The sequence below is a fragment of the Candidozyma duobushaemuli genome (genome assembly GCF_002926085.2).
Source record: "Candidozyma duobushaemuli strain B09383 chromosome Unknown C_B09383, whole genome shotgun sequence".
Taxonomy (NCBI): Eukaryota; Fungi; Ascomycota; class Pichiomycetes; order Serinales; family Metschnikowiaceae; genus Candidozyma; species Candidozyma duobushaemuli.
Genome location: NW_020289897.1, coordinates 421,111 through 444,537, shown reverse-complemented (window position 1 = coordinate 444,537; position 23,427 = coordinate 421,111). Strand labels below are relative to the sequence as shown.

At 47.4% G+C, this 23,427-nt stretch overlaps 13 protein-coding genes across 13 annotated transcripts; 7 read left to right on the top strand and 6 right to left on the bottom strand. All coding sequences in view use genetic code 12, as the record gives it.

The window, feature by feature from the left end:
• Window positions 1-45: 45 nt before the first annotated feature.
• Window positions 46-924, top strand: CXQ87_003082 (uncharacterized protein; the record flags this gene model as incomplete). The annotated part of the gene is made up of 1 exon (XM_025481566.1): window positions 46-924. One exon carries the CDS (start codon window positions 46-48, stop codon window positions 922-924), a length of 879 nt encoding a protein of 292 aa, XP_025336184.1.
• A 679-nt stretch (window positions 925-1,603) lies between these two features.
• Window positions 1,604-4,109, top strand: CXQ87_003081 (mRNA-binding ubiquitin-specific protease; the record flags this gene model as incomplete). Its single annotated transcript, XM_025481565.1, has 2 exons — window positions 1,604-1,958; window positions 2,137-4,109. 2 exons carry the CDS (start codon window positions 1,604-1,606, stop codon window positions 4,107-4,109), a joined length of 2,328 nt encoding a protein of 775 aa, XP_025336183.1.
• Window positions 4,110-4,707: 598 nt separating this feature from the next.
• PGA48 (Pga48p) lies at window positions 4,708-5,166 on the top strand (the record flags this gene model as incomplete). The annotated part of the gene is made up of 1 exon (XM_025481564.1): window positions 4,708-5,166. One exon carries the CDS (start codon window positions 4,708-4,710, stop codon window positions 5,164-5,166), a length of 459 nt encoding a protein of 152 aa, XP_025336182.1.
• Window positions 5,167-5,241: 75 nt separating this feature from the next.
• OFR1 (Ofr1p) lies at window positions 5,242-5,577 on the bottom strand (the record flags this gene model as incomplete). The annotated part of the gene is made up of 1 exon (XM_025481563.1): window positions 5,242-5,577. One exon carries the CDS (start codon window positions 5,575-5,577, stop codon window positions 5,242-5,244), a length of 336 nt encoding a protein of 111 aa, XP_025336181.1.
• Window positions 5,578-5,837: 260 nt separating this feature from the next.
• CXQ87_003078 (3-oxoacyl-[acyl-carrier-protein] reductase (NADPH)) lies at window positions 5,838-6,576 on the top strand (the record flags this gene model as incomplete). The annotated part of the gene is made up of 2 exons (XM_025481562.1): window positions 5,838-6,538; window positions 6,561-6,576. The coding sequence occupies 2 exons, from the start codon at window positions 5,838-5,840 to the stop codon at window positions 6,574-6,576; spliced, it is 717 nt and encodes a 238-aa protein (XP_025336180.1).
• Window positions 6,577-6,605: 29 nt separating this feature from the next.
• On the bottom strand, window positions 6,606-8,198 carry CXQ87_003077 (uncharacterized protein; the record flags this gene model as incomplete). The annotated part of the gene is made up of 1 exon (XM_025481561.1): window positions 6,606-8,198. One exon carries the CDS (start codon window positions 8,196-8,198, stop codon window positions 6,606-6,608), a length of 1,593 nt encoding a protein of 530 aa, XP_025336179.1.
• A 98-nt stretch (window positions 8,199-8,296) lies between these two features.
• On the top strand, window positions 8,297-9,615 carry CXQ87_003076 (uncharacterized protein; the record flags this gene model as incomplete). The annotated part of the gene is made up of 2 exons (XM_025481560.1): window positions 8,297-9,570; window positions 9,591-9,615. The coding sequence occupies 2 exons, from the start codon at window positions 8,297-8,299 to the stop codon at window positions 9,613-9,615; spliced, it is 1,299 nt and encodes a 432-aa protein (XP_025336178.1).
• A 173-nt stretch (window positions 9,616-9,788) lies between these two features.
• BUD22 (Bud22p) lies at window positions 9,789-11,225 on the bottom strand (the record flags this gene model as incomplete). The annotated part of the gene is made up of 1 exon (XM_025481559.1): window positions 9,789-11,225. The coding sequence occupies one exon, from the start codon at window positions 11,223-11,225 to the stop codon at window positions 9,789-9,791; it is 1,437 nt and encodes a 478-aa protein (XP_025336177.1).
• A 237-nt stretch (window positions 11,226-11,462) lies between these two features.
• CXQ87_003074 (tRNA:m4X modification enzyme) lies at window positions 11,463-12,743 on the top strand (the record flags this gene model as incomplete). The annotated part of the gene is made up of 1 exon (XM_025481558.1): window positions 11,463-12,743. The coding sequence occupies one exon, from the start codon at window positions 11,463-11,465 to the stop codon at window positions 12,741-12,743; it is 1,281 nt and encodes a 426-aa protein (XP_025336176.1).
• Window positions 12,744-12,798: 55 nt separating this feature from the next.
• TMA19 (Tma19p) lies at window positions 12,799-13,305 on the bottom strand (the record flags this gene model as incomplete). The annotated part of the gene is made up of 1 exon (XM_025481557.1): window positions 12,799-13,305. One exon carries the CDS (start codon window positions 13,303-13,305, stop codon window positions 12,799-12,801), a length of 507 nt encoding a protein of 168 aa, XP_025336175.1.
• A 333-nt stretch (window positions 13,306-13,638) lies between these two features.
• DAP2 (Dap2p) lies at window positions 13,639-16,185 on the bottom strand (the record flags this gene model as incomplete). The annotated part of the gene is made up of 1 exon (XM_025481556.1): window positions 13,639-16,185. One exon carries the CDS (start codon window positions 16,183-16,185, stop codon window positions 13,639-13,641), a length of 2,547 nt encoding a protein of 848 aa, XP_025336174.1.
• A 330-nt stretch (window positions 16,186-16,515) lies between these two features.
• SLN1 (Sln1p) lies at window positions 16,516-20,261 on the bottom strand (the record flags this gene model as incomplete). The annotated part of the gene is made up of 2 exons (XM_025481555.1): window positions 16,516-19,757; window positions 19,793-20,261. The coding sequence occupies 2 exons, from the start codon at window positions 20,259-20,261 to the stop codon at window positions 16,516-16,518; spliced, it is 3,711 nt and encodes a 1,236-aa protein (XP_025336173.1).
• Window positions 20,262-21,768: 1,507 nt separating this feature from the next.
• On the top strand, window positions 21,769-23,420 carry YPS7 (putative aspartic endopeptidase; the record flags this gene model as incomplete). The annotated part of the gene is made up of 2 exons (XM_025481554.1): window positions 21,769-21,809; window positions 21,836-23,420. The coding sequence occupies 2 exons, from the start codon at window positions 21,769-21,771 to the stop codon at window positions 23,418-23,420; spliced, it is 1,626 nt and encodes a 541-aa protein (XP_025336172.1).
• Between the last annotated feature and the right edge of the window lie 7 nt (window positions 23,421-23,427).

Genomic DNA, 23,427 nt, shown 5'->3' with positions numbered 1-23,427 from the left:
ACGCGAAGTAGGTGGTAGGAGATTGAAGTTCGCATACACCTTAGGATGGAGCTGGCCGAGACAAAGCGGGTTTCTCTTCACGAGAAAAACTCCCGTATTTTGACCATGTTTCCAAGCTGGGCCTCCAAGCTTCTTCGGCAGCGTCGCTACGTAGAGAAAATATATGAGTATATGGCTGGGTTCGAGGAGGACTTGGACGAGCTCAAGCTGGATATAGAGAGGTTTGATAAAGAAGGGAAGCTATTTGAAAAGAGCGATGTTGTTCTAGATCTGAACAAGTCGATTCTTCTAACGTATGCCTTTGGTGACATGTACACGAAGGCATTGGCATTAGCTACAGGTGGAAATATCCGGGCAGATGTGCTTGGAGAAGGCGTTGATTTGGAAAATGCTGTGGAGGAGTATTTCAAGGGAAAACTGGAGAAAACCTCTCCACCTATATTCATCAGGGTCTACAATGAGACGGTGATGGAGGAGGTGCCTGAGAAGGAGACGAACCGGTGGCTTGAGCTACGGCGGATGCTAGCCGAAGTTGGGCTCACTTTGAAGCTTGACACGAAGACAGTTGAGCTTTCGGGGGAAAGTCCAAAAGAAGAAGAAAGAAGATGGCCACAGGGAGAGTTTGTCACTGTGGATCCATACAACTGGTTCTGTTCGAGCGAAGAGTTTCTCGAGGAATTTCCCCCAACAGGTGCAGAAATTCCAGCTGAAGACATCATCAAAGACTACGAAAGAAACGACGATAACGGCCTATTATTAGACTTTCTTCTGAAGCGTCTGCCCAAAGTCCCCGTCGACCCTCTTCCAATTTGCACCCAATTGTTAGCGGTGCTCCTTGCTGCCTATAACTACGAAATTGTACCTATTCGAAAAGAGAAGGTGAAGGAAACATGGCAAATCCTTGAGGCTCTAAGCATCAGCTAGCGTGGAAGAGCTGGTCGTCAGTTGATGCTCCGTTCATGCGCTCGGTGAACAGAAATCACGCATTGCCAGAAACAACAACTATAAGCTCCAGGCAAAAGTATCTCATTACAAATGAGGAAGTCTCAAAGTCCACCAAAAAGCAATGACTCACACCGCTTAGGATCTACAGTGAAGAATCTACTCACTTTTTTCAGACGCCTTGCTTAAATCATGTCTCAGGTCCTCGGGCTCGCGACATATCTATCGTGTGAACCACAAAAAAGTTTGTTTGGGCCCGTAATCCGGCGGCCATGACAAGATAGAATTAATTTCAATCATCACGAATAGAGTAATACAATTTGTGGATTTGAACTAATCTTAAAGGCCAAAACTTTCTTGAAGAGTGTGCTCTTCTTTGGCGTTTCGGGCGATCCTGCCTATGTACTCATTTTTTTTGGCTAATTTTTTTCTGTTCGTTCAACCTATTCCGCTAACTTCTCAACGTACACCACCTTTATCCCGCTTCCTTTAACCTGAAGCTCCTAATTGTCCATATATAACAGCTAAGCACACTTTCATCGCTTAGATTCCACCCTTGCATTTCAACTTATCACCGAAGTTCACCCATATTATTTCGGTCTTTATGAATCACTAACGGACCCTACACTAGTCCCGAGCCAAAGTAAGAATCAGCAGCATTATGTCCACATCGAAAGTCACCACGCCGTCATCATCCAAGGCTTCGACCAAAAAGGACGGTTCTGCTCCTCGCCAGAGCCGTTTCAGAGGCGACGTTCCTGCCTTCAACCCAACAGGCCAGTCGCCATTCGTTTTGGCACAACAATATCAAACTCCGCCCCAGGCATTTCCACAGCAGCAGCAGCCTTACCAGCAGCATCCCCAGATGATGTACGGTGGCCAAGTGCCGGGCGCATACATGCAATACATGGGCTACCCTGAGTACATGATGGGGTACCCATACTATCCCATGCCAACGACGCCATTCCCACAGCCATACATGGCGCCACATATGAACAGCATGAACGGCATGAACGGTTATATGCCCCAAACAACAATCCAAAACAGAAGAAGTTTTCCAAGGGCCACAATGCATACAATAATAGTCATAATAATCACCACAGTCATTACGCCGACGCTCCCGTCGAGGATCCTTATGGACAGCCCGCCAAAGTCAATGATCCTTACACGGCCCGCTCGGAGCTCCCCAGACAGACGCATATCCTCCTCAGCAGGCACCAGAACCAGCCTCTACACTCTCTGAAGAGACTCCTCCCACCACACAAGTCATAGAACAGGAGGAGACCAAGCAGACCGAAGTTGAAGAGCCAAAGCCCAAAAAGGAGGAGTCCGTGCCTGTCGGAACCTTCCCACTTCTATTTAGCACTTCTCATGAGGAATACTCCAGTGCTAGATCCGAGGCCGCCAGCGAAAAGAAGAATCTACTTGCATCTAAACTCGGTCGTGTGCAAAAGTACGTTCAACAACAGAAGACCCAATCGGGTGGCCTTGCCAATCTAATCATCAACAAGAACGCTACTTTCACTGTCCTCGACCACAGCACCGGTAAATCTGCCACCCAGCTTATATACCCCGCAGAACTTGCCAACTCTGAGTCCGCTGACCAAGAACAACCTAATAATGATAACGACCTGAACGACGCAACGACAAGACCATCGAACTGGGCCTCTGTGCTTCAGAGCACAGCTACCAAAAAGGTTTCCAAGAAGACCGCATCAGCATCCAAGACCACTCAAGCTGCTGTCGAGAGTAAGTCTGCCTCTCCAACACCATCTATAAACAACGGACCGCAAGCCCTTGGGTTGTTGCTGTTGAAGATGTTGTTTGAGCCCGAATTCTCCTTGAACTCTTACCCATCGTATTCTATCAATCCAAGGGGATTGACGAATACGGGTAACATCTGTTACATGAATGCTGTGCTCCAATGTCTCATGTTCTGCGAGCCTTTCAACAAGCTTATTCGTTACGTTGATGAGCACGCTGTCGGCTCTCTTGATAAGACCTCCCAGCAGCCTATTGTCGATGCGACCATTAATTTCATTAAAGACTTTTTGAAGCTCACAACCCAAAATGGTTCTAACGGCAGCAACGGCACACTCAATAGCCATGGCATTGTCGTCGGTCGGCCGCTTTCTCCAGAGGTGCTTTACCAGAAGCTTGTGGAGAACACTAAGTTTAAGCACCTCAAATGGGGTCAGCAAGAAGATGCGGAGGAGTTTTTGACGTACTTCTTGGACGGTCTTCACGAGGATTTTGTTCGTGCAGAGGCTACAGTTCCAACTACACAGGTTGATGAGCTTATAGACTTTTGCCAGCAAAAGCTTAATGACAGTGCAAGCAAGCAGAACGTTAAAAGCAAAATTAAGACTGCTTATCGCGTCACCAAGCAGTCACTCAACCACGGCGAGGAAATGGAAGCCCTGGATGAGGAAGAAGAGACAAACGGATGGTCAGAGGTCGGCAGCGGGAAACGGGTTTCCAAAAAGCGGGTCGTCGATGTTGAACCATCACCCATTACCCTGATTTTTGGCGGCAGGTTCCGCAGTGTGTTGACCATACCAAAGGGCAAGGAGTCCCAGTCTATCACGGTCGATCCTTTCAGATGTATGCTGGTTGACATCTCCCAGAAGGACGTGACCACCATAGAAGATGCATTGTGGAATCTGCATCAAATTGAAAAGATTCCGTTCAAGATCGACGCTGAGCGTGAGGTTACTGCCAAGAAGCAAACATTCATTGACCAGCTTCCAAAAGTGTTGCTTCTCCAGCTTAAGAGATTTGCATACCAGCAGGAGGCAGACAACCTGAGCAGAGAGGGCTCCGCTGAGCCCAACGGCAAGGAGTCGGTGAGCTACGGCACCATCGAAAAGGTGATGAAGGACGTCAAATTCGACTTGGACTTGGAAATTCCACCCGAGTGTCTTTCGTCAACGCTTCGCTCTGCCGACCCTAAGCCCGCCTACAAACTCGTGGGCGTAATCTATCACCACGGCCGCAACGCTGAGGGCGGCCATTACACGTGCGACGTATACCGAAATGGCATCGCCGAGACGTCGACGGCGAGCGAGAAGAAGTGGTTGCGCATCGACGACACATCGGTGGAGGCGATTTCGTCCGACGCTGTGGTGGAAACCCCGAGGCCAAGGACAAGAGTGCGTACATTTTGATGTACCAGAGGAAATGAGATGAAGGAAGAGTCTCGGGGCCACATGAATAGAGTACATAAACAGCAAAGAAACGAAATTCTCAGGCCCCGGCGCCCATTGTTGCGCCGGTGTAAAAATAATTGGCTGCAAGTCCATCGGCATGCCAAAACAGTGGAGAGACCCACAGTAGGGGTCCAACTGAGCATTGCGGGACCGCCACAGCCAGATACTAAACAAGCTGCACAGCGGCCAAAAACAGATAAGGGGCATTGCCGACTGAGGAAGTGAGATACCTCGAAAGCTTAAGTCAGCAGCACAGCGTGTTTATGTATTAACGAAAGCAGACGCTGCTGGCTGCAAAGAAGTCTAAAGTGTGAGACACTATGTGGATGTACGTCGACTGTGGCTGACAGGTTTCCGCACAGGCTTGACAAGCCGGTGCAGGGAAGCCGTAGAGAGGCTAAACGGAAAACTGTGGGCAATTCCAGGATGCTAAAAAAAAAAAAAAATACAAAAGTGTAATGCCCAAAAGGGAAGGGCAGCATCCAGACGTTCAACTATATAAACCGGGCGGGCGCCGGTCTTGTGGCTCTCCATATCGTCTCAACTTTCTTTCGCTATGCAATTGACTAACATCGCTGCCGCTGCTGCTATTGCCGGTGTCGCTGCCGCCAACAATGTCACCATCACCACTAACGTTGTGGTGACTGACTACACAACCTACTGTCCTGAGCCCACCCACGTTGTTTTCAACAACAAGACCATCACCGTCACCGAGGCCACCACCTTGACTGTCACTGGTCCTGTCACGATTCCAACCACCGTTATTTCTCAGAAGCCTACTCCAGGTGTTCCAGCTCCTGAGACCACTGCTCCTCACCAGCACCCATCTTCCGCTGCCGAGACCACCACCAAGCCAGGCCACACTGCTCCACACTCGTCTGTGGCTGGTGAGTCTACTCCAGGTGCTTCTCAGCCAAGCTCTGTCGCTCACGTCTCTACTATTGAGAACAACGCCGGCAGAGTCGCTGCTGGTGCCGCTGCTGGTTTGGCTGCCATCGCCGCCGCTCTCGTTTGATTAATTTCTCTTTAGCTTACCCTCTTCTTTCGCTTAACAACTAATAAATGGATTTCGCTACACACGCCGTAAGCTCTACTTTTGCTCAGGAAAGTCCTTCTGGGCCCTCACCACCGGGGTGTAGGGATGGATCACAACATTATCAAAGTCCCACACGTCCTCTTTGGCATAGACGTCGTTCTTCAAGAAGTCAATGACATCCGCCTTCTTTTCTGCTGCAATTGTAAACGCAGAACCAGCAAATTGGCTCCGTTCCTCGTCCTTGAACACTGGACCAGCGCTGGTGATAGTACCGCTTTGGAACGGCTTGGGGATACCCTGGAAATGCGTGGGTCTAAACTTGAGCCGCTGGTTGATAGGCTTATCGTAGATAATCACAAGCCACTCGAGTTTCTTCAATGCTTTACTCATGGTAGGAAGATGTTGTGGCTGAAATTTTCCGCCCCGCATTTGAGCTTTCCCAAACCTAATTTGCATAACCCTGGTACTCCATCTGGAAAGTGGTCCAGAGTTTAAAGTTCAAAATGAACAATTGAACAACGGCTCCTCGGGAGCTCTTGCCACCTGCTTTTCCACAGACGTCATCTGCGCCGTTTTTGTGGATGGTGCGAGACTTGCTCTTGCTTGGATCCTTATAATGGAGCCGTTCGCAATCTTCTCATCACTCAACCATGCTTGCCGGAAGACGTGCTATTGTTACTGGTGCCTCGAGAGGCATCGGGTTGGCGATTTCCAAAGGTTTAGCCGAATTGGGCGCCTCCATAACCTTGTTGGCCCGAGACTCTGACGCAATGTACGACAACGTGAAAAACTTAGCCAGACAGGAATACCAGGAGCACAAGTTTGTGACTTACAATCTTTTGGACTTGGCCCATGGAAAGGAGCCCGAGAATCACAGTTTCTTGTTGGAGGCCTTGAATGAGTCCTCCATTCTCGTCAATTGCGCCGGCACAACAACCAATACCCTCTTGGCTAGAGCTCCAGAGCGGTCCATCATCGACACCATCGACACAAACCTTGTGGCGCCGATCATTCTCAGCAAGTTGGCGATCAAACCATTCACAAAGATTGGCAAGCTGCAGAAGCTGAAGCCGGTCATCGTCAATGTTTCCTCGGTGCTTTCCTTCACCGGCTTTAGCAGCCCAGGAACCACGGTCTATGCAGCCCTGAAAGCTGGTCTTTTGGGTTTCACCAAGTCGCTTGCCAATGAGTTGCGGGGATCCATTCGTATCAATTCCGTTTTGCCTGCTTTGGTTAAGGAAACCGACATGGGGAAGAAGGCTCCAGCAGGAAACAGCTTCCCTGTCATCCAGATGAAGGATGCTGTCGACAATGCCATTGAGCTTGTGACGGACGAGTCTTTGAACGGCCAGTTACTCATTGCTGACGGAAAGGGACATCGGTTCTTAGAGCCTGCCAAGTAGACAATTTTTTATTTATTATAGGTCATATAGCTCCCATGCAACGTGATCAATGTCCATATCTCCAAGCACCAGGTCTTCTCTGAAGAAGTGTTTAAAAAGAGCTTTCGATAGCTTGTAGCCTTGAGGGTTTTCAAGGTCCCGAAACCAGACAAGAAATTCGATTACCTCGTTGTACTCGCAATTGTGTGCCATTAATGTCCCCAAACTACGACTGACCTCGGTGATTTTGGCCCCATTGACGTCATATAGTTCAGGTTTGTCGAGATAATAGGCATGCAAAATTTGTGCGTTGGTTTGAAATGCTAGAATGCGGTGGTGGATGTTTTTGAAATCTTCCAACACCAATTCAACGCTTCGGCTCTTCAGCGAGACACCCTCGAGGTAACGAACCGCCCGAATGCAATGCTTCAACATGTAGTCGACGGTGTTTTCTACAGCGTCAAATATATCCTCATTTCCACCATCAAATGAATTGAAGACACAGTCTCCACTCAAGGAAAGCCAAGTTCGTAGGAACTCAGTGAAGTCATTGAGCGAGGCTCGGAATACCATTAGTGATGCAGATGACGTGGACGCCGAGTCTAAGCTTTTCTTGAACAAACTGATGATCTGTGCTAGAATTGACGTCAAGATGAAAGTGTTATGCGGGTGTTGGGGATTCAGTTGAAGTGTATCATAAATATGCTGTAAGTCGATTCCGTCAGTGAGAAAAAGCCGATCTGTCTTGGCGAGGATTTCAATGAATATGCTATCGTATGACTGAAAGCGTTTGTTGCTGGCATCCATGGTGGTGAGCTTGCAAAGTTCACATAATCGTCTCCAATAGCCGATGTTGTGGAAGAGCCAGAAAACAGGAAGGCTGGGATCGTGCTGAGCCACTTCAGTTGTCAACTCAGATACCTCTCGCTGATCTATATCGACTGACAGAAATAAAAAGAACTCGTAGAGAAGGGTTCTCAGAAGAGAATATAGCTTTTGCTCATGAAGCCAATGTACCAAGACTGGCAAAAGGCAGTAAAAGATCGTCCGCAGATTGAATACCAACAAGTGTATAAGGTAGCCATAGAGTAAGTCCGTGCGATGAGTCTCCATCACGGATTCCGGCTCCATCGTGAGCCAATCGTCTATGTCGTCTGAGAGTTCATCATGGTACTTTTGTAGGTATTTCGGGAGAGTATCAGCATCGAACAAAGCGGTTTTGCTTAGTCTGTAATGAGAGCTTTTGGTCCCTAGTGTGATGCACTTACCTAGTTTGTATGATGCTAGGCTGGATAATTTGGGAATTCTGCTATTCAGTGAGGTTTGCAGCCATGCGAGTATGATGTTCTTGAAAATAACAAAGATTTCCTTATACGCCTGGTGCAATTCAGGACTTAGGTAAGGCTTCAAGTATAGTAGCCGGTCATCAGAGGTTGCTGGACTGATGAAACTGAGTGACTTTCCGTGGTTTCTCTGCACAATATCAAAGCTTTCAATATCAAGATCAAACTTGGATGGGTACTTGATGTAAATGTCTGTAAGGGCAGCGATCTTGGAAATGAGCGGACGGATCATCCGCTTGCATCGTAGTATGCTTAAGTTCTCATTTGCAGGCTGGCGTTTGCCCATTTTATAACATTACATGTATGTGTATGGACAGAAAGTGTCAATCCAGTTAGATACATAGCGCGAATGAGGTACACCTAGATCTCAGCTTACTCCTCAACATGATCATATTAAAGTGGGCCGCCTTGGCGGGATTGGTAGCATCCCTGGATATCCTAGGAGTGAAGCCCGAAGATCAGCATCTATATAAGGCTGACAATGGAAAATGGGCATGTCTCCTGGACCCCTCTATAGTGCTTGACCATAGTCAGATCAACGACGATATCTGTGACTGTCCCGATGGGTCAGACGAGCCAGGCACTGCTGCATGCTCCCACTTGAGAGATAGAAGTCATGGTTTTTACTGTGCCAATGAGGGTTTCTTCCCAAGTTACATTGAAAACTTCAAGGTCAACGACGGCGTCTGCGATTACGAAATCTGTTGCGACGGCTCTGACGAATGGGCCAGTGGCAAGTGTCCTAACAAGTGTGATGAAGTGAAGCAAAAGTTTGACAGTTTTGTTCAAACACGGAAGGCCGACATCGACAAGGCATTGAGAATTCGTGATCAGTATGTGAGGAAGGCTGAACGCGCCAAGGCCACTGTCGTCCAGCAATTGGAGCAAATCCAAGAGGAGATAGCCGTTCTCGAAGGACAGCTTGAAAAGGAGAACAGGAGGCTTGCTGATGCAAAGAAGCGTGCTGAACAAGGCTCAGAGGATGAAGGTACGGTGAAGAAAATCTCAGAGTTAACCACGCAGCTTCAAAGCTACATCAAAGACTCAATTGCTTCTGAAAAAAGAAGCAAGTCAACTATCAACAAACTCGAGGGTCTCTTGAATGACTTGGTGGAGAATTATAACCCGAACTACAACGATGCCAGTGTGAAGCAGTGCGTCAATCAGTTCAGAGAATACATTACTGGTAAGGAGGAAGAACCCGAAAAGTCTTCGTTCTCAATAGAGCTGTTTACTGAGAAGTTGAGGAGCCTCAAACCTCCTAGCTTGAATCCACAAGATTACATTTCCATCGAACCTACATTCGACAACATGTTGCATCACTACTTCACGAAATTCGTCAACACATTCAAGCCAAAGACCGAGGAGCACGAGAAGAAGGAGGAAAAGCCTAGCGGTCCCGTCAGCAATAAAGAGATCACCAGCATCGAGAAGTCTATCGAAAAGTTGGAGAAGGAATTACACTCCAAAAAATCAGAGGCCTCAATCTACGAAGACAATGTGAACAAGGTCTTCGGCAAAGACGACATTCTCAGAGCTGTCGAAAAAGAATGGGTCAATCGCAAGATTGGCGAATACAACTACAAGATTGGATATCTAGACTCCATTTACCAAGACAATACACTCGTGGGGCGTTTGACCGGTGTGACAGGCTCAACGTTGCATTTTGAGCACGGAGTCAAATGCTGGAATGGTCCACATAGATCAGCCTATGTGGATATGGTATGCGCTGCCGACAGCAGGATTGTTTCTGTCAGCGAACCCGAGAAGTGCCAATACAAATTCTTGTTGGAAACTCCTATTGTTTGTGAAGCAATGAGCGAGGAGGATATTGCCAGGGAATTCAAACTTGACCCATCTGAGCTCTGAAAATAAATCAATCGAATGTGATTTTCTTACCCGTAAACTTGACCGCCTTCATCTTTTCGTCAGCAATCTTCTTGGCCTCCCAAGAAGGATGCATCTTCTGGCTTGTAGCAGGCTGAGGCTTCTTCTCCACCTTCTGTGCCAGTTTGTTGGCCTCCTCTGCTTCTCTAGCGAGACGGGCTTTCATTTCTCTCTTTCTTTGTCTTTCCTCGAATTCCTGTTGTCTCTGTTCTCTCTCATTAAGAAGCCTTTGCTTCTCCTTCTGAACGTGATTAGCCTTCTTACCGTATTTCTGCTCCCAGATCTTTTGTCTAGCTCTCTGACCTCTTCTGTTCTTCCTTGTAGTGGTTGCTTCCTTCACAACCTTATCGTTATCCACATCGTCTTCATCATCGGAACCTCCCGAGTAGTAGCCAGTGGCCAATGAAGGCAATTTGAGTTTCTTTTCTTGCTCCTTCTTTTCCGCCTTTTCCTTCTTCTTCAATTCCTTCAACTTCTTCTTCTGGGCTTTCTCATCCAACTCGTTCTCACTTTCCTCAGAGGGCTCCTCGTCTGTGATTTCATTGTAATCCACATTGGGGTCAACTTCAAAGTCGCCTTCTCCATCAGAACCAGCGACCAAGTTGTCGTAGGCAGCATACTTTTCGAAAGCTTCCTCTGCATCCATTTCTGCGTCTGAGCCACTTGCGACATCTTCCTCTTCACTACCGGCATCACTTTCCTCTTCACTTTCAGAGTCACTGTCACTTTCACTTTCACTTTCACTGTCACTGTCATTATCATCATCGCTATCGTCCTTGCCCACCTTCTTACCTGTAGAGGCAGATCTTGTATTCTTCTCATCCACAGTCAAATCACCTCTGACCTTCCTGAACGACCAGTCAATCTCCTCTATGAGCTTCTTCATATCTTTGGCATTCCAAAGCTTGGAGATGTAGCCGTTGGCGATCTTGTCGTCCTGACAGTGGTCAATGAAGAATCGGCTAGGATTTGAGGGATTCTTCTTGTTGAGGATTTTGTCTTTGATATCTTCGGGAAGATAACTAGGCGGCGAGCTTTTCAATTCTTTGGTATTGAGTACAGCGGCAACGAATATTTTGACAAGCTTAGCTTCCACCATGTAGTTCACAGTCGAGGCAGAATTGAGTAAGCTCCGAAGAGACTTGTGGGTGTCGTTCTTCCAAGCACGCAGATCAGTTTTCATCTTCTTGAGAACCTCACGATGAAGTTTGAGAAATGATCCATGGAACTTCTTCTCGAACAAGTCTTTCTTGAGAGCATGGATCTGTTTATGTGCCTCTTCTCTCGTCTGGGGTAGCTTCTTCAAGAGCTTGGCGTTTTTACGGGCATTCAAAAGCTTTTTGGTGGATTGTAACCTTGGAGTAGTTTTGAAAAACTTGGTTTCTATGAGATCGAGCTTCCATAGCTCGTTTTTGTTCTGCTTCATGGTAGTACCGAGAGATGCGAGATGAGCATCGACTATTTTCGCACCCACCTTGGTCTACAATATTCCTGGAGAACACCACTAAAGAATCTTGGAGAAATAATATTCTTTGGTTCTTTCCAACCCACTTAGAATCCTATACTAAGCACAATAACTTCTGATTTCATCGTAACTTTCAACCTGGTAATCAACTTTTCACTCTGGCGGGCTTCTCCAGATAATACTGCGAACTTCAACTACATGAGCTCAACTGAGGTGGCCACAGGGCAGACGCCCAAAAGACAGAAAAGAGCCAAGAAAGAGAAGAAGGTTTCGCCCAACAGGTGTGAATACTTCTTGGAGCAAAAGAAGCGCCAGTGTGCCATGCAGCGAAAGAAGGGCCACAAGTTCTGCTCTGAGCATATGGTGCACGATGATTCCACTACAGCTTCTGAGGTCAAGGGTGAGAGAGTTCCTTGTCCGCTAGATCCGAAGCATACCGTATGGCTTCACGACTTGGAGTTTCATTTGAAGAAATGCAACGCCAAACCCAAGGAGAAGCATGACCCTTGGTACGTGAAGAACTATAATACGAAGTACGGAGACGAGGAGGTGGAGAAAAGCGACGTCAAACTGCCTGGTCCCGAGGATTTCCAAAAGGTAATTCCCATCATCAAAGCTTATCAAGAAAGACACAGTCCTCTTCGTCATAAGAACAGTTCTCATCCCGGCTTGGATTCCTGGCTCGATGGAAAAGAGAACCAGAAGCATATAATCCAGCAGCTGTCTTTGGTGGGAAACATGAAGGAGAATGGACTTCTCTCCACCTCGGCTTTCTATATGGAATTTGGATGCGGCAAGGCCGAATTGTCCAGGGCGGTCAATGCATGCAATATCCATGATTCCAAAGAGCTCCAAGAAAGCTATGGTTTTGGGCTCATAGACAGAGGCACTAACCGTATGAAGATGGATAGCAAGATTATCAAGGACTGCGAGGAAATGAAGATCGAGCAGATGCCAAAGATTAAGCGATCTAGAATAGACATTGAGCATCTTCATCTCGACAATTTCCTCGAGAGCGAGAAACCACAGGAGGTCGTTTGCATTTCCAAGCACCTCTGTGGAGTTGCTACAGATCTTACACTCAAGCTGCTCTTGCATTCATCGCTTCTACAAAACGGCAACTTTCACGGATTACTAGTGGCTATGTGCTGCCGTCATATATGTCACTACAACCAGTTACTCCCTGACTCAAGAAGCTATCTTGCAGAGAGTGGGATCACCAACGAACAAGATTTCATCACTCTCAGAAGAATTGTTACCTGGGCAGTCTGTGGAAAAAGAGAAGATGGTCCTAACGATGATACTACGCTACTGGCTAGCGAAAAGGAAAGCCTAGGACTCGCTGCAAGAAGAATGATAGACGAGAGCAGGGTCTACGCTGCTCAAAAGGCCATGCCTGGTTACAACGTGGAGCTCTTCACGTACACAGACAAGGCCATCACGTTGGAGAATTCGTGCATCTGCATTACAAAAAAGTAAACGGTTCCACCGATTAATATATTTGCTAATTAAACAACCAAAGAAACAAATACGCTTAGATCTTGGTCTCCTTGACACCGTGCTTCCACACAGCGATGAAAGGAGTGGTACCGTCCTCACGGTAGTTCAACAAGACAATCATGGCATCTGGGTCCATAGACTCACCAGTGAAGAACTCCCAGTCGTTGAAAGAGCCAATGATCTTCTTGACGTAAGCCTGGGCACCCTTCTCGAAAACCTCAACCTGGTCTGGAGCGTTCTCGGACAAGTGAGCCTTGACCTGCTTCATGTAACCCTTGATGTAGGTCAAGAAAGACTTCTTGTCGAAAGAGGTCTGCTGCAATCTGAAGGAGTGGACAACGTTGTTGACGGTCTCAACACCCTCCTCGACGTCATCAGCACCACCCTCAGCGGAAGGGTTGGCACCAATGTCGACATCACCACCGCTCTTGATCTTGATCATGGAACAGTCGGCCTCCAAAACGACACCGTCAACTTCCTTGATGTCGTAAGCGTCGGACAACAACTCGTCGTTAGAGATAATGTCAGTGTAGATCAACATTTTACTGGGGTCGGTTTTGTAGATGCAGCTTTAAAACTGGAAATGCGGTAGTTATATACTCGTGGAAAATTTTCTGTATAGGCGCGGCCACGTGAGATGGAAGGGTTACCCGGCAGCGATGGGCATATGCTACGGACTGAGTTTCGGTTGAACCCGAAGGGGCAACATTTAAATAGCCCAATTCTACAGTCAATTTGTGTCTTTATCGAGTAATTAGGTTGATTAAGCGGCAATTAGCCAGTGGTTTAGCGTAGCTTGAATGCACGCGAGATGCCCTTAAGACACAGGCAGACGCACCTTTTTCGCAGCCAGCCTCGCCTTGTTTTCTAGAGATTATGCAAATTCGCCAGCAAATGCCCGTCCGATCCAGCTCTTGATGCGGTCAAAAACGACGTTATTACCGTTGTGAAAACGGATCAGGTGGTCCGAGTCAGGGAATACCATGAAGTCGAAATTCTCCACGCCAGCGAGGTTGAAGTCGTCGATGAGGCTGAGACTGTTCTGGAAATGGACATTATCATCCCCAGAGCCATGCATCACTAAGAAGCGCTTCACATCTTTGAAGTTAGTCATGTTGTAGATGCTAGCGCTTTCGTAACCACTGGGGTTCTCTTGTGGGGTTCTCAAGTATCTCTCCGTGTAGATAGAGTCGTATAGTCTCCACTTTGTCACTGGAGCGACTGAGACACCGTAAGAAAAGACATGATCAACATTGTCCGTCTCCAACGTCTTCAAGGTCAAGAAGCCTCCGTAGGACCAGCCCCAGATGGCAATTCTGCTGGAATCGACGTATGGCTTCTTTGCCCAAATCGATGCTGCAGCAATCTGATCAATTGGCTCGTAATGACCCAATCTATCACGCACAATAAATTTGAATCTAGAGCCCAATTTGGAATTGTTAGTGTTGTAACCAGTGCCTCTTCCATCGACCGTCACCACAACAGCATCGAGTTCAGAGGCAATAGCTTCGCTGAAGCCGACGTCGAAGGTCTTGGTCACAGTCTGCGAGCCAGGCCCACCGTAAACGAAAAACAACACTGGGTACTTTTTAGAAGGATCGAACTGGCGTGGTTTTGTTTCCTTTGCATTGGCCAAAATATCCCCACCAGTGACCTCGTCAATACCCAAGTTAACCAGGAAATACGTTGTTTGCGGAACGTCATATGCCTCGAGATTCACCGAGATTTCATGGTTGTTTTCAATCTCTTGTACTGTCTCTTTGGAGTGAAGGTCAATTAAGTTTTGATAAGGAACGGATGGACCCTGGTTGGAGACTAAGGCAAATCTGGCACCAGATGAGAAGGAGGCACCAAACCAGCCTTCAGCACTAACATCAGTGACATTCTTGATGCTAGGTTGTTTTTGCGAGTGGATGGCATCGGTGAGACTGACGGAATAGATGTGCCTCTCAACCGAAGACTTCTTGGTGGCCAGGAAGTAAATCTCGTTGTTCAGGAAGTCGAAAACATTGGTCAAGACCTCCCATTGTCCGCTTGTAAGTAGCTTGCCTTCGGAAGATTCAGGTGGAGAAAAGTAGGCCAAGTGATTGTAGCCCTCATGCACAATGAGATCAATATAACCATCATGTTTGATACCGGCAGACTCATTGCGAGGGACATAGATAGCATTTGAAGTGACTTCGAACCAAGAGTCCTTGGCATGATGCTTTCTAACAAGCTCTCCCTTCGAATCGTCAGTGTTCACCAAAAATACCTCCAACTCGTCACTTGCCCTGTTGCTAGTCTTGACCAAAAGATAGTCGTCAGAGACCCACAAAACCTCAGTTATGAGTTTGTCGTCAAAGGAAGTGTTAAGCTCGGCAATCCTTGCCTTCTCGGGCGCAAATTCAGCCCGAGCTTCAAGGTTGTAGAGAACCAAATCAACCTTTGGATTAGGATAGCCCGGCTTGGGGTACTTGATGTTGACAAGCTCTGGATATTCCTCAAACCCATCTTGAACATAGTAGGGAATGGGGAAGTCAGGAACTTCACTGTCATTGAACTTCAAGAAGCCCAACTTGTCACCTTGAGGGGACCACCACAATACGATGTCTGATGCGAAAACTTCTTCTTCATAGACCCAGTCAGGCTTTCCGTAGAAGGTCTGTTCACCTCCGTCGTAAGTAACTTGTATGATGTCTCCCTGAATGAGGTCCTTGATGAAGACATTGTTCTCATAAATGAATGCAATTTTGTCGGAAGTAGGCGCCCACGAAGTGACAGCTACCCTGTCCTCCGTGTTGAACAACGGCGATATAGACTGAGTCTTGACATCGAGCACCCAGTAGATAGCAAAAGATGAGTGTCTCCAGCTTTTAATCGTCTCGGTTTTGAGAACAGCTCTTGTGAGGTCTGGAGAAGCCACCAATGCATCGATGTCATACGTCTCACCATTGTAAGTGAACGAGCTACCCTCATGGAGAACATAATGGAAGTCTGAATCCAAGATGCTTTTCACAACGTAGGTAGTATTATCTCCTTGCTTGTCTTCGAGCAAGTATGTACCCTGGTCGTGGGTGGCGGACTCCGGAGCCAGAATCCACTGTAGGTTTTTGAATTGTGGACGGAACTTGCCTTCTCTAATATGCTCCAAAGTAAGTGGGATTTTGCCAGTCTGGCCGTGGGAGTTCCCTTTAGTGAGAAGTGGCGGTGAGTCGAAAAAATGTGGAGTCTTCAGTTCATTAAAGGTGACGCTATTATGCGCCGAAAAATTGTCAACGGCATTGATCAAGAAGCCAGAACCCCAGATTATAGCTGCTATTAGCAGTAGTATGAAAGCTAGTGTTCGAAGGGTTCTTTCTTTCCTCAGCTTGAAGTGCTCCCCATGGTATGGCGACTTCTCGGAGATGAAGTACTCCTTTTCAAAAGTCTCCGAAGACATGGGCTTTAGTGGAAATAATAAAACAGGTTTGTGAATTGAATATATGTAATGAAGAAGATGGGGAACTCGTATTAATCCTTGATTCTGAAGCCTCGCGCAGAGAAATGTTTAAGGTACGGCATATAAGCCTGTGAACGGCACCACACCTGGGTGGCTCTGCAATCGAAAAAAACCTCAGAGTGGCTTGCTGACTGTTTACCTGCATGACGTCAGTCTACGTTGGCTGCGAAAAACCTGGATCTCTATTAAAGCTAAGTATAGTAATGCATGGGTAGAAATTTTGAAACGACACGTCTCGTAAAAAGTTTTGGGTCATAAATTTTCAGAAGACTAGAGCGCAAGTCTTCGTTCGTCATCGTCGTTGTACGTCACAGGTGTGGTCACAATCTCGCTCAACACCTCAGTGCTGAACTCAGTTATGATTTGACGTAAATTAGTTCTCTTGATAGGCTTGGAGAGGAAGCCAGACATGCCGGAACTCAAACACTCCTTCACGTTACTCTCATCTGCAAATGCAGTGAGAGCAATAATTGGTTTGCGGAACTTGAGATTGTTCCTGATAAGCTTGGTGGCTGTCAAACCATCCATCTTGGGCATCTGCACATCCATAAAAACAATATTGAAAAACTCGCCAGTGTCGTAAGAGTTCTTGATACAATCCACTGCCTCAACACCATTGCTTGCCATGGTGATGTTCTCAAATCCTTCAAGACGAAGCATTCTTCTTATGACCTCTTGATTGACTGAATTGTCCTCGGCAACCAATATTCTGAGGTGAGTCAAATCATCAAGAATACTGGTCTTGCTCTTGCTGTGCTCAGCTGTTCCTGTCGAGGAAAGGTGGCTGTTGTGTCTCTGAGGAAGGCTAATATGTAAGCTGCGCTTCAGAGGAGATGCGGGACTAGTTACAGATCCATTTCCGCTTGGCGATAATGTTGCCTTGCTTGGGGATGATTCTGAAATCTCTGGCGTACTAGCAACGTCCTTTGGCTCACTTGGTGTTTCGGTCACATCGAAAGCAACCTTCTTGTTCACCTTCGAATCTGGGTTGAAGACATCGTTGCTAAACTCCTCCATTTCTTCCTCTGGAACAACTATTTCGCCATTTTGAGGGAGTGGTACCGTGAAAGTGAAGGTCGATCCTTGTCCAATTGTGGATTTTAAAGTCAAAGTACCCTTCATCATCTTTGCCAATTGACGACAAATAGACAAACCAAGACCCGTACCACCATAACTTCTTGAAAGAGTTTGATCGCCCTGAATAAATGGCTCAAACACCTTCTCTTGCAATGCTGGTTCGATACCAGATCCAGTATCTCTCACTTCAATCTGAAGAACCCATGAACGTGGGACGTAAAGCTTTCTCATCCTGTAAATCTTATCGTTCTTGACAAGCTCACTGTTAGATATGAAGCCAGTGACAGACATGTGGTGCAGGTCACGATTACTAGCGTGCTTCTCCAAATTACCATCCATTGATCGAGTCGCAGTGTGCTGAAGGCCATTGGATGGAAATGGCTCAACAGTCGATGAGTTGTCCTTTCGAGCTGTATCCTCCGTCGATGCAGACTTTTCAACCTCTGCTTCGTGAACACCGCTGGATTTGAGAGACTTGACCGAAGCCAGAGAGGTGCTCTTCTGAAGTGGCGACGATTTCTCCATCGCATCAATTGGAGTTTTCAGTCCGTTTTGTTGTTCACCAGAGCTGCTGTTAACTGATGTAGCAGGTGACACCAGTGGCCGAGTTCGAGGCGTGTCCGGTAATGACTTGTTATTGTTAAACTGTGAGTTGAAAATTGCATTTTCGTACTCTGCAGTGGAAAGCGTCACGATACTCTGGGCGTCGTCATCATCTTTTTGCTTAGTTTGCGTGGGCTTCGTTTCCGACTCATTTTTTTTAAGCGAAAAGAAACCGTTGGCGCTAGTCTGAGACGTACGACGCTGACTTGCTGTTGTTGACAGATGCTTCGTAAGTGGTGGCATCTCACTTGGAGTCAGCAAAAATTCATCCCTCTTAACGTAGACTCTCTCATAATCAACAGCTTGAGAGCGCTCGTGATCATATTCACCTAAAAGTTTAAATGTGACATCAACTGAGCCATCAACCGGTGTAAACTTCAAACTGTTCGACACAAGATTCATCACCACTTGAATAATTCTGTTTGAGTCTCCGTAAAGGATAAGCTTTCTCAAGATGTTTGGACGTAAGCTGATGTTCAAGTTAACACGTTGGTCAAGTGCTAGCTTACCGAAAATGGATTTGATTTGGTAAAGGATCTCCAAAACCTGGAAGTTGGATTTTTCAAGCTTCGAACGGTTCAATGTGTTCTTAGAATACGTCAAAAGTTCTGTCAAGATATGCAAAAGGAGTTCACCAGATCTATGGATTAATTTGAGGGAGTCATGAATCAGCAGTGGATCGTTGTCGTCCATGGCAATGGAGGTCATACCCAAAATACCATTAAGAGGTGTTCTGAGCTCATGCGAAATGTTGGCGATAAAAATTGTTTTAGACTCGTTAGCGGCTTCAGCTTCGATCTTAGATGCCTCAAGTTCCTTGGTTCTCATCTTCACACGGTCTTCGAGATGCGAGTACTGCTTCTCGAGTTCCTCAGTCATGATATTGAATGCGTCAGACAATTCTGTCAACTCATCTTTGAAGAGCTTTTTGGATGGAGGTATACGATCAGGAAGACGAATGCCGGTGGAGAATGCAGTAGATCCAGATGTCACTGAATTGACGGAGTTTCTCTTTGAGATTGGGGCCTTTTCTATGTTGCCTTCTGGATCAGGCGAAGGGTCGATAGGTGCATCATCGTCATTGTGTGTACTTGAACCATCGCCGTAAGGATTACTGCCGTAACCACCCGTGCCACCACCGCCACCCTTCTTGCCTTTTCTTGATCTTGTGATGGCTTCCGTAGCATTTTTAAGGCGAGTGATCGGGGCCACGAACCAAACTGCAAGTGGGAATGTTATTAGACACATGAATGCACCAATACCAATGACGACACCGATCATAATGTTCTGAAGCTTTTTCATTGGACTTTGGAAAGTAGATCTTCGTTGTTCTATCATCACAGTCCAATAGTTATGGGCGTCGACGTTCATGGTGCCGTATCCCGCTGCAACACGAGTGTTATCTAGCGACTTTGCATTCTGAACGACACCCTGCTGATTGACTATTGCTTCTTTTACAGCATCTGATGAGTCTATCGGATAGAATCGATTAGCTTGCATGGTTGTTTCGCCTTCTACCGGGAATAGTAGCTCGAAACCAATCGCGTGCCGTCCTATACCAGCAACAGTTTCGTTCTGGTAGTAGGCCTTGATCAAGGAGACTGAGTATTTGTTATCACCCAGCAGTGTATAGTACAGTAGGGAGGTCTTGATCATTTCTGCGTTTGCAATAACGGTAAGGTAACCAGCCACAGCTGCGGATTCTAGGATAATGGACGTATTGGAGTACACCGGTAGCGTTATACCTATGAAGTATGTAGCATTCGTGGATGTGTCATTCGGTAGAGGGCCGGTGAAGTATGCATTTGTGATGGGAGGGTTTGTGTCGGACGCTTGGTTTCTGTTGTCCATAACAGCAGAGGGATACTTGTGTTTTCCGCCAAGGCATAGAGCACAGAATCGAGAGCCGACGAGACGTTTGTGTTATTATTTCGTGATTCTGCCACGATGTTGGAGTTCAAGTCGTACAACGCCGCCAGGGCGAACATCTCTGACGACGATAAAAACAGATCTAGAGCGACCTGAGCATCGCCAAAGATGTCCCTCGAATTGTTGCCCGCTCTGTAGTTCAGCAAGGGCTCGCTGACTCCATCCTTTGTGGATAGCCAGTAGGTCTGGTAGAATAGATACTGGATGGACTGCTGGACTTGAGTGTTTTTGATCTGGGCGATAACCTCCAACCTCTCAGCACGCAAAGACGCCAAATTACCCAGGAAATAGACACCGGCGACCAAGGCGAGGATAAGAAGGGAGAAAAGCGACGAAAAACCCACAAGGATGATGAGCTGGGGTCTAATCCCGATCTTGAGTCTTCTCCTTTTACCGTCTCGCTTCATGTTTATCGGGCCATCAACCAGGGATGAAAAGTGGGGGCAGGAAGAAAAGCCGAGATGCCAGTATTAATATGAAGCAGGAGCGGAGCGCAGGCTGGGTGTATGGGTGGATTCTTTGAGTTGAGGTATTTGGTGTACTTCGTTGGAGAAGACAGGGATGAGGGTTCGGTATATCGTCAAGCTAGGTGAAAATAGATCCTGGGCTTAGGCACACACGGCGGCACGCAGGACGTAGCGAAACCTAGCGGGCGAAAAAAAGTATGAGGAGAGTTAGGAAGGAATTAAGATTTGAAGAGAAAAAGAAAAACAAAGAGACGAAATTTTGAACCAGGCTTGGGAACATCGATGCATTGGCGAGGTGAACGCACCAGTGGTCCGATCGCCCAGAGATTTGCCTCACCTGTCAACACCCTCGGTCAGGTGGCATTCCTTCAGGTGGCATTCCAGGCATTTCTTCAGGAGGCATTTCAGGCATTTCTTCAGGACGCATTTCAGGCATTTCTTCAGGAGGCATTTCTTCATTCGGAGATCATCCCGCTGCTTCATCGCAAATGTAAAAGGTCTTTGTGTGATGAAGTCTGCTCTTGTAGATGTACTAAAATGGAACATGGAATATTTTGAGCAGGCGTACTGAAGAGATGTACATTGTGGCTAGTGCGGGCCCGAGAGTGGAGACCCTCTATGACGTAAAAGCAGATGGAAAAGAAAAAAAAGCCAAAGAAGCCTGGTGGCTAGGGTGGCTGAGGCTTTCAGCCTCGGGTCTCGGCTAGGGCTAAAAAAAGCATGCAACCCTGGGGGCACGAGAAAATGGCGAACAATACGTTGGTTGCACATTGTTGTCAGAGCACTTTTTTTTTTTTTTTTCCTGAAATTGGCCCCGCGGCGTACCATTACCTAATTATCGGCTATGCGACCGTTTCGGTTCCAGGGTACCAGGCTCCGAACCGCCTCCGAAATCGAGTTGATTGGGTAAAACCAAATTACTGTCGCTTAACTTCTTTGATAATGTTCCAAAACGTCCTCTCGTTTTTCAGCCAGATGGCAAAGCCAAGGGAATGTGGAGACTCGCTCGCTTAATATATAGCCTAGACAGGCAGGCCGCTGCACCCTAAGCGATGCCTCGCAGGTTTAAGCTTCGTCAGGCACTGGGAAACACAGCCGAAACAAGCCATAAACCATATTTCAAGAAAACCGGGCCGTGCAGCAACTCGGCTTTGAAACGAAGAAAATAGCGTTATTTTAGTTGTAGACGTAGGATGACGACAGCTGCGATGGCCACCACCATGCCCCCAATAATCGAAGCAATTTCCCCAATTACTTTTGCCCATATAAACCTAGTATGTCCCTTCCGGCGTTCCCCGTTACCCTCCAGTACCCGCCGGCAGTGTACAATGGCAGTAGTCGTCTTCGTTTTCTTAGCCGAGCCGCGCTGCTCGGACCGCTGTATAGGTTCTCACCGTGTGTATATCTTCTCACCGTTTTCCTGCCAAAACATCGTCATCCCACCAACATGCTTTTCTTGGGGCTCTTCTGTTGTGCCTTCAGGCCGTCGTGGGAACGACGACGTCGGCGCCAAGGACCGCCACAACAACCTCTTCTGCAAAAGGGGACCCCGTCATCACCGTTCCGCTAGCTGCACCAAGTGGAGACAGGTTCTACAATGCCTATGTCAGTGATGTGGCGGTGAGACTCGACTTGTTGCAACCCGACTTGTGGATCCCAGATCCAAACTACCAGCTGTACTGTGACCGCAGTAACAGCTCGAACGCAACGGCGACCTTGTCGTGCAACTCAGACGTTACCTCCAGATACGGCGTCTTGTACGAGGATTTCACTACAACCTACACCGACTCAGAAGGCACCGCCACGGTTACGGTGGACATGTTGGAGCGCCTGGAGAACTACGTCTCCATACCGTACCCAAACGGCATCGTTGCCGATGGCGAGGTGGCTATGGCAGACCTCTACTTCGTGGACTCCCAGGAGGAGGTCTTCCCGTTGGATCTGTTCAACTTCATTTACGTTAACGACACCAATATGATGGCGGGCGGCCTCGGCTTGGCCAACAACCCCAGAGGAACCGGCATCTTGAACTACCTCTACAACGCCGAAATGATCGAGAGCCGCGGTTACTCTGCTTTCCTTCTGGAGGACGACGTGGACGACGACGCCTACGGTGAGCTTTTGCTTGGCGGTGTCGACCGCTCCATGTTCACGGGTGATTTAGTATCGTTCCCCGTGTTGCCCTACGAGGGCTTGGACTCTGGTTCGACTCTCCCCACAGTCCTCTTGACTGACCTTAAAGTGGTCAACGCCAACACTTCTCAGTCGGTGTCGCTTCTCTCGGGCAACTCTGAACCTGTGCTCCTCGACCCTCGCATGTCCTTCAATTTCCTCCCGTTGGACGTCATCATCAGACTAGCCCTTCAAACAAATGCATTTTATAACAAGGAGCGAGGCGAGTGGATAGTCAAATGCTCCGATGTCGAGGATTCCGACGCAGAATTCCACTACAACTTCGGTCCTTTAACCATAAAGGCGCCTTTGTCGTCTTTCCTCTACGGTAGTCTGAACGACACCGGTTTGAGGTTCTCCAGTGGCTCAAAGGCTTGTCTTCTCAATGTGAACCCCTCGTCATACCTCGGCTACAGTTGCTTGGGTCTTCCATTCTTGACGAATGCTTACTTTGTGATGGACAACGACGGAGGCAACATCGCCCTCGCCAACAAGAACACAGACCACAAAGTTGGCGCTCATCTTTACACAGACATCAAAACAACCACCTCGGACTACCTGTCAGGGTCATCCACTTCTTCAAGCCTACCCTCTCTTAATCCTTCTGCATCATTCATCAAGTCAGGCAGCATACCATGGGCTACGAAAGTAAACTCCACCCAAACGGTGACAATGACATTTGGCTCAGCAAACTCCACAGCCGCAGAGGCCATCATGACGCGATACTCCCAAGCATCCATTATCTCTGGTGAGGTCATCGTGACAAGGGAACCTTCATCAACCGTGGGTCCAACCACACACATATCGTCAGACTCGTTGTCATCCTCCGCTGCTGCAGGCCCAGGCATAGTACACTGGGAGCACGGAAACAACGAAAAGACACTAATCTACTCTACGATTTTAATGTTCGGCTTTTTAGGGGGTTAATTATCTG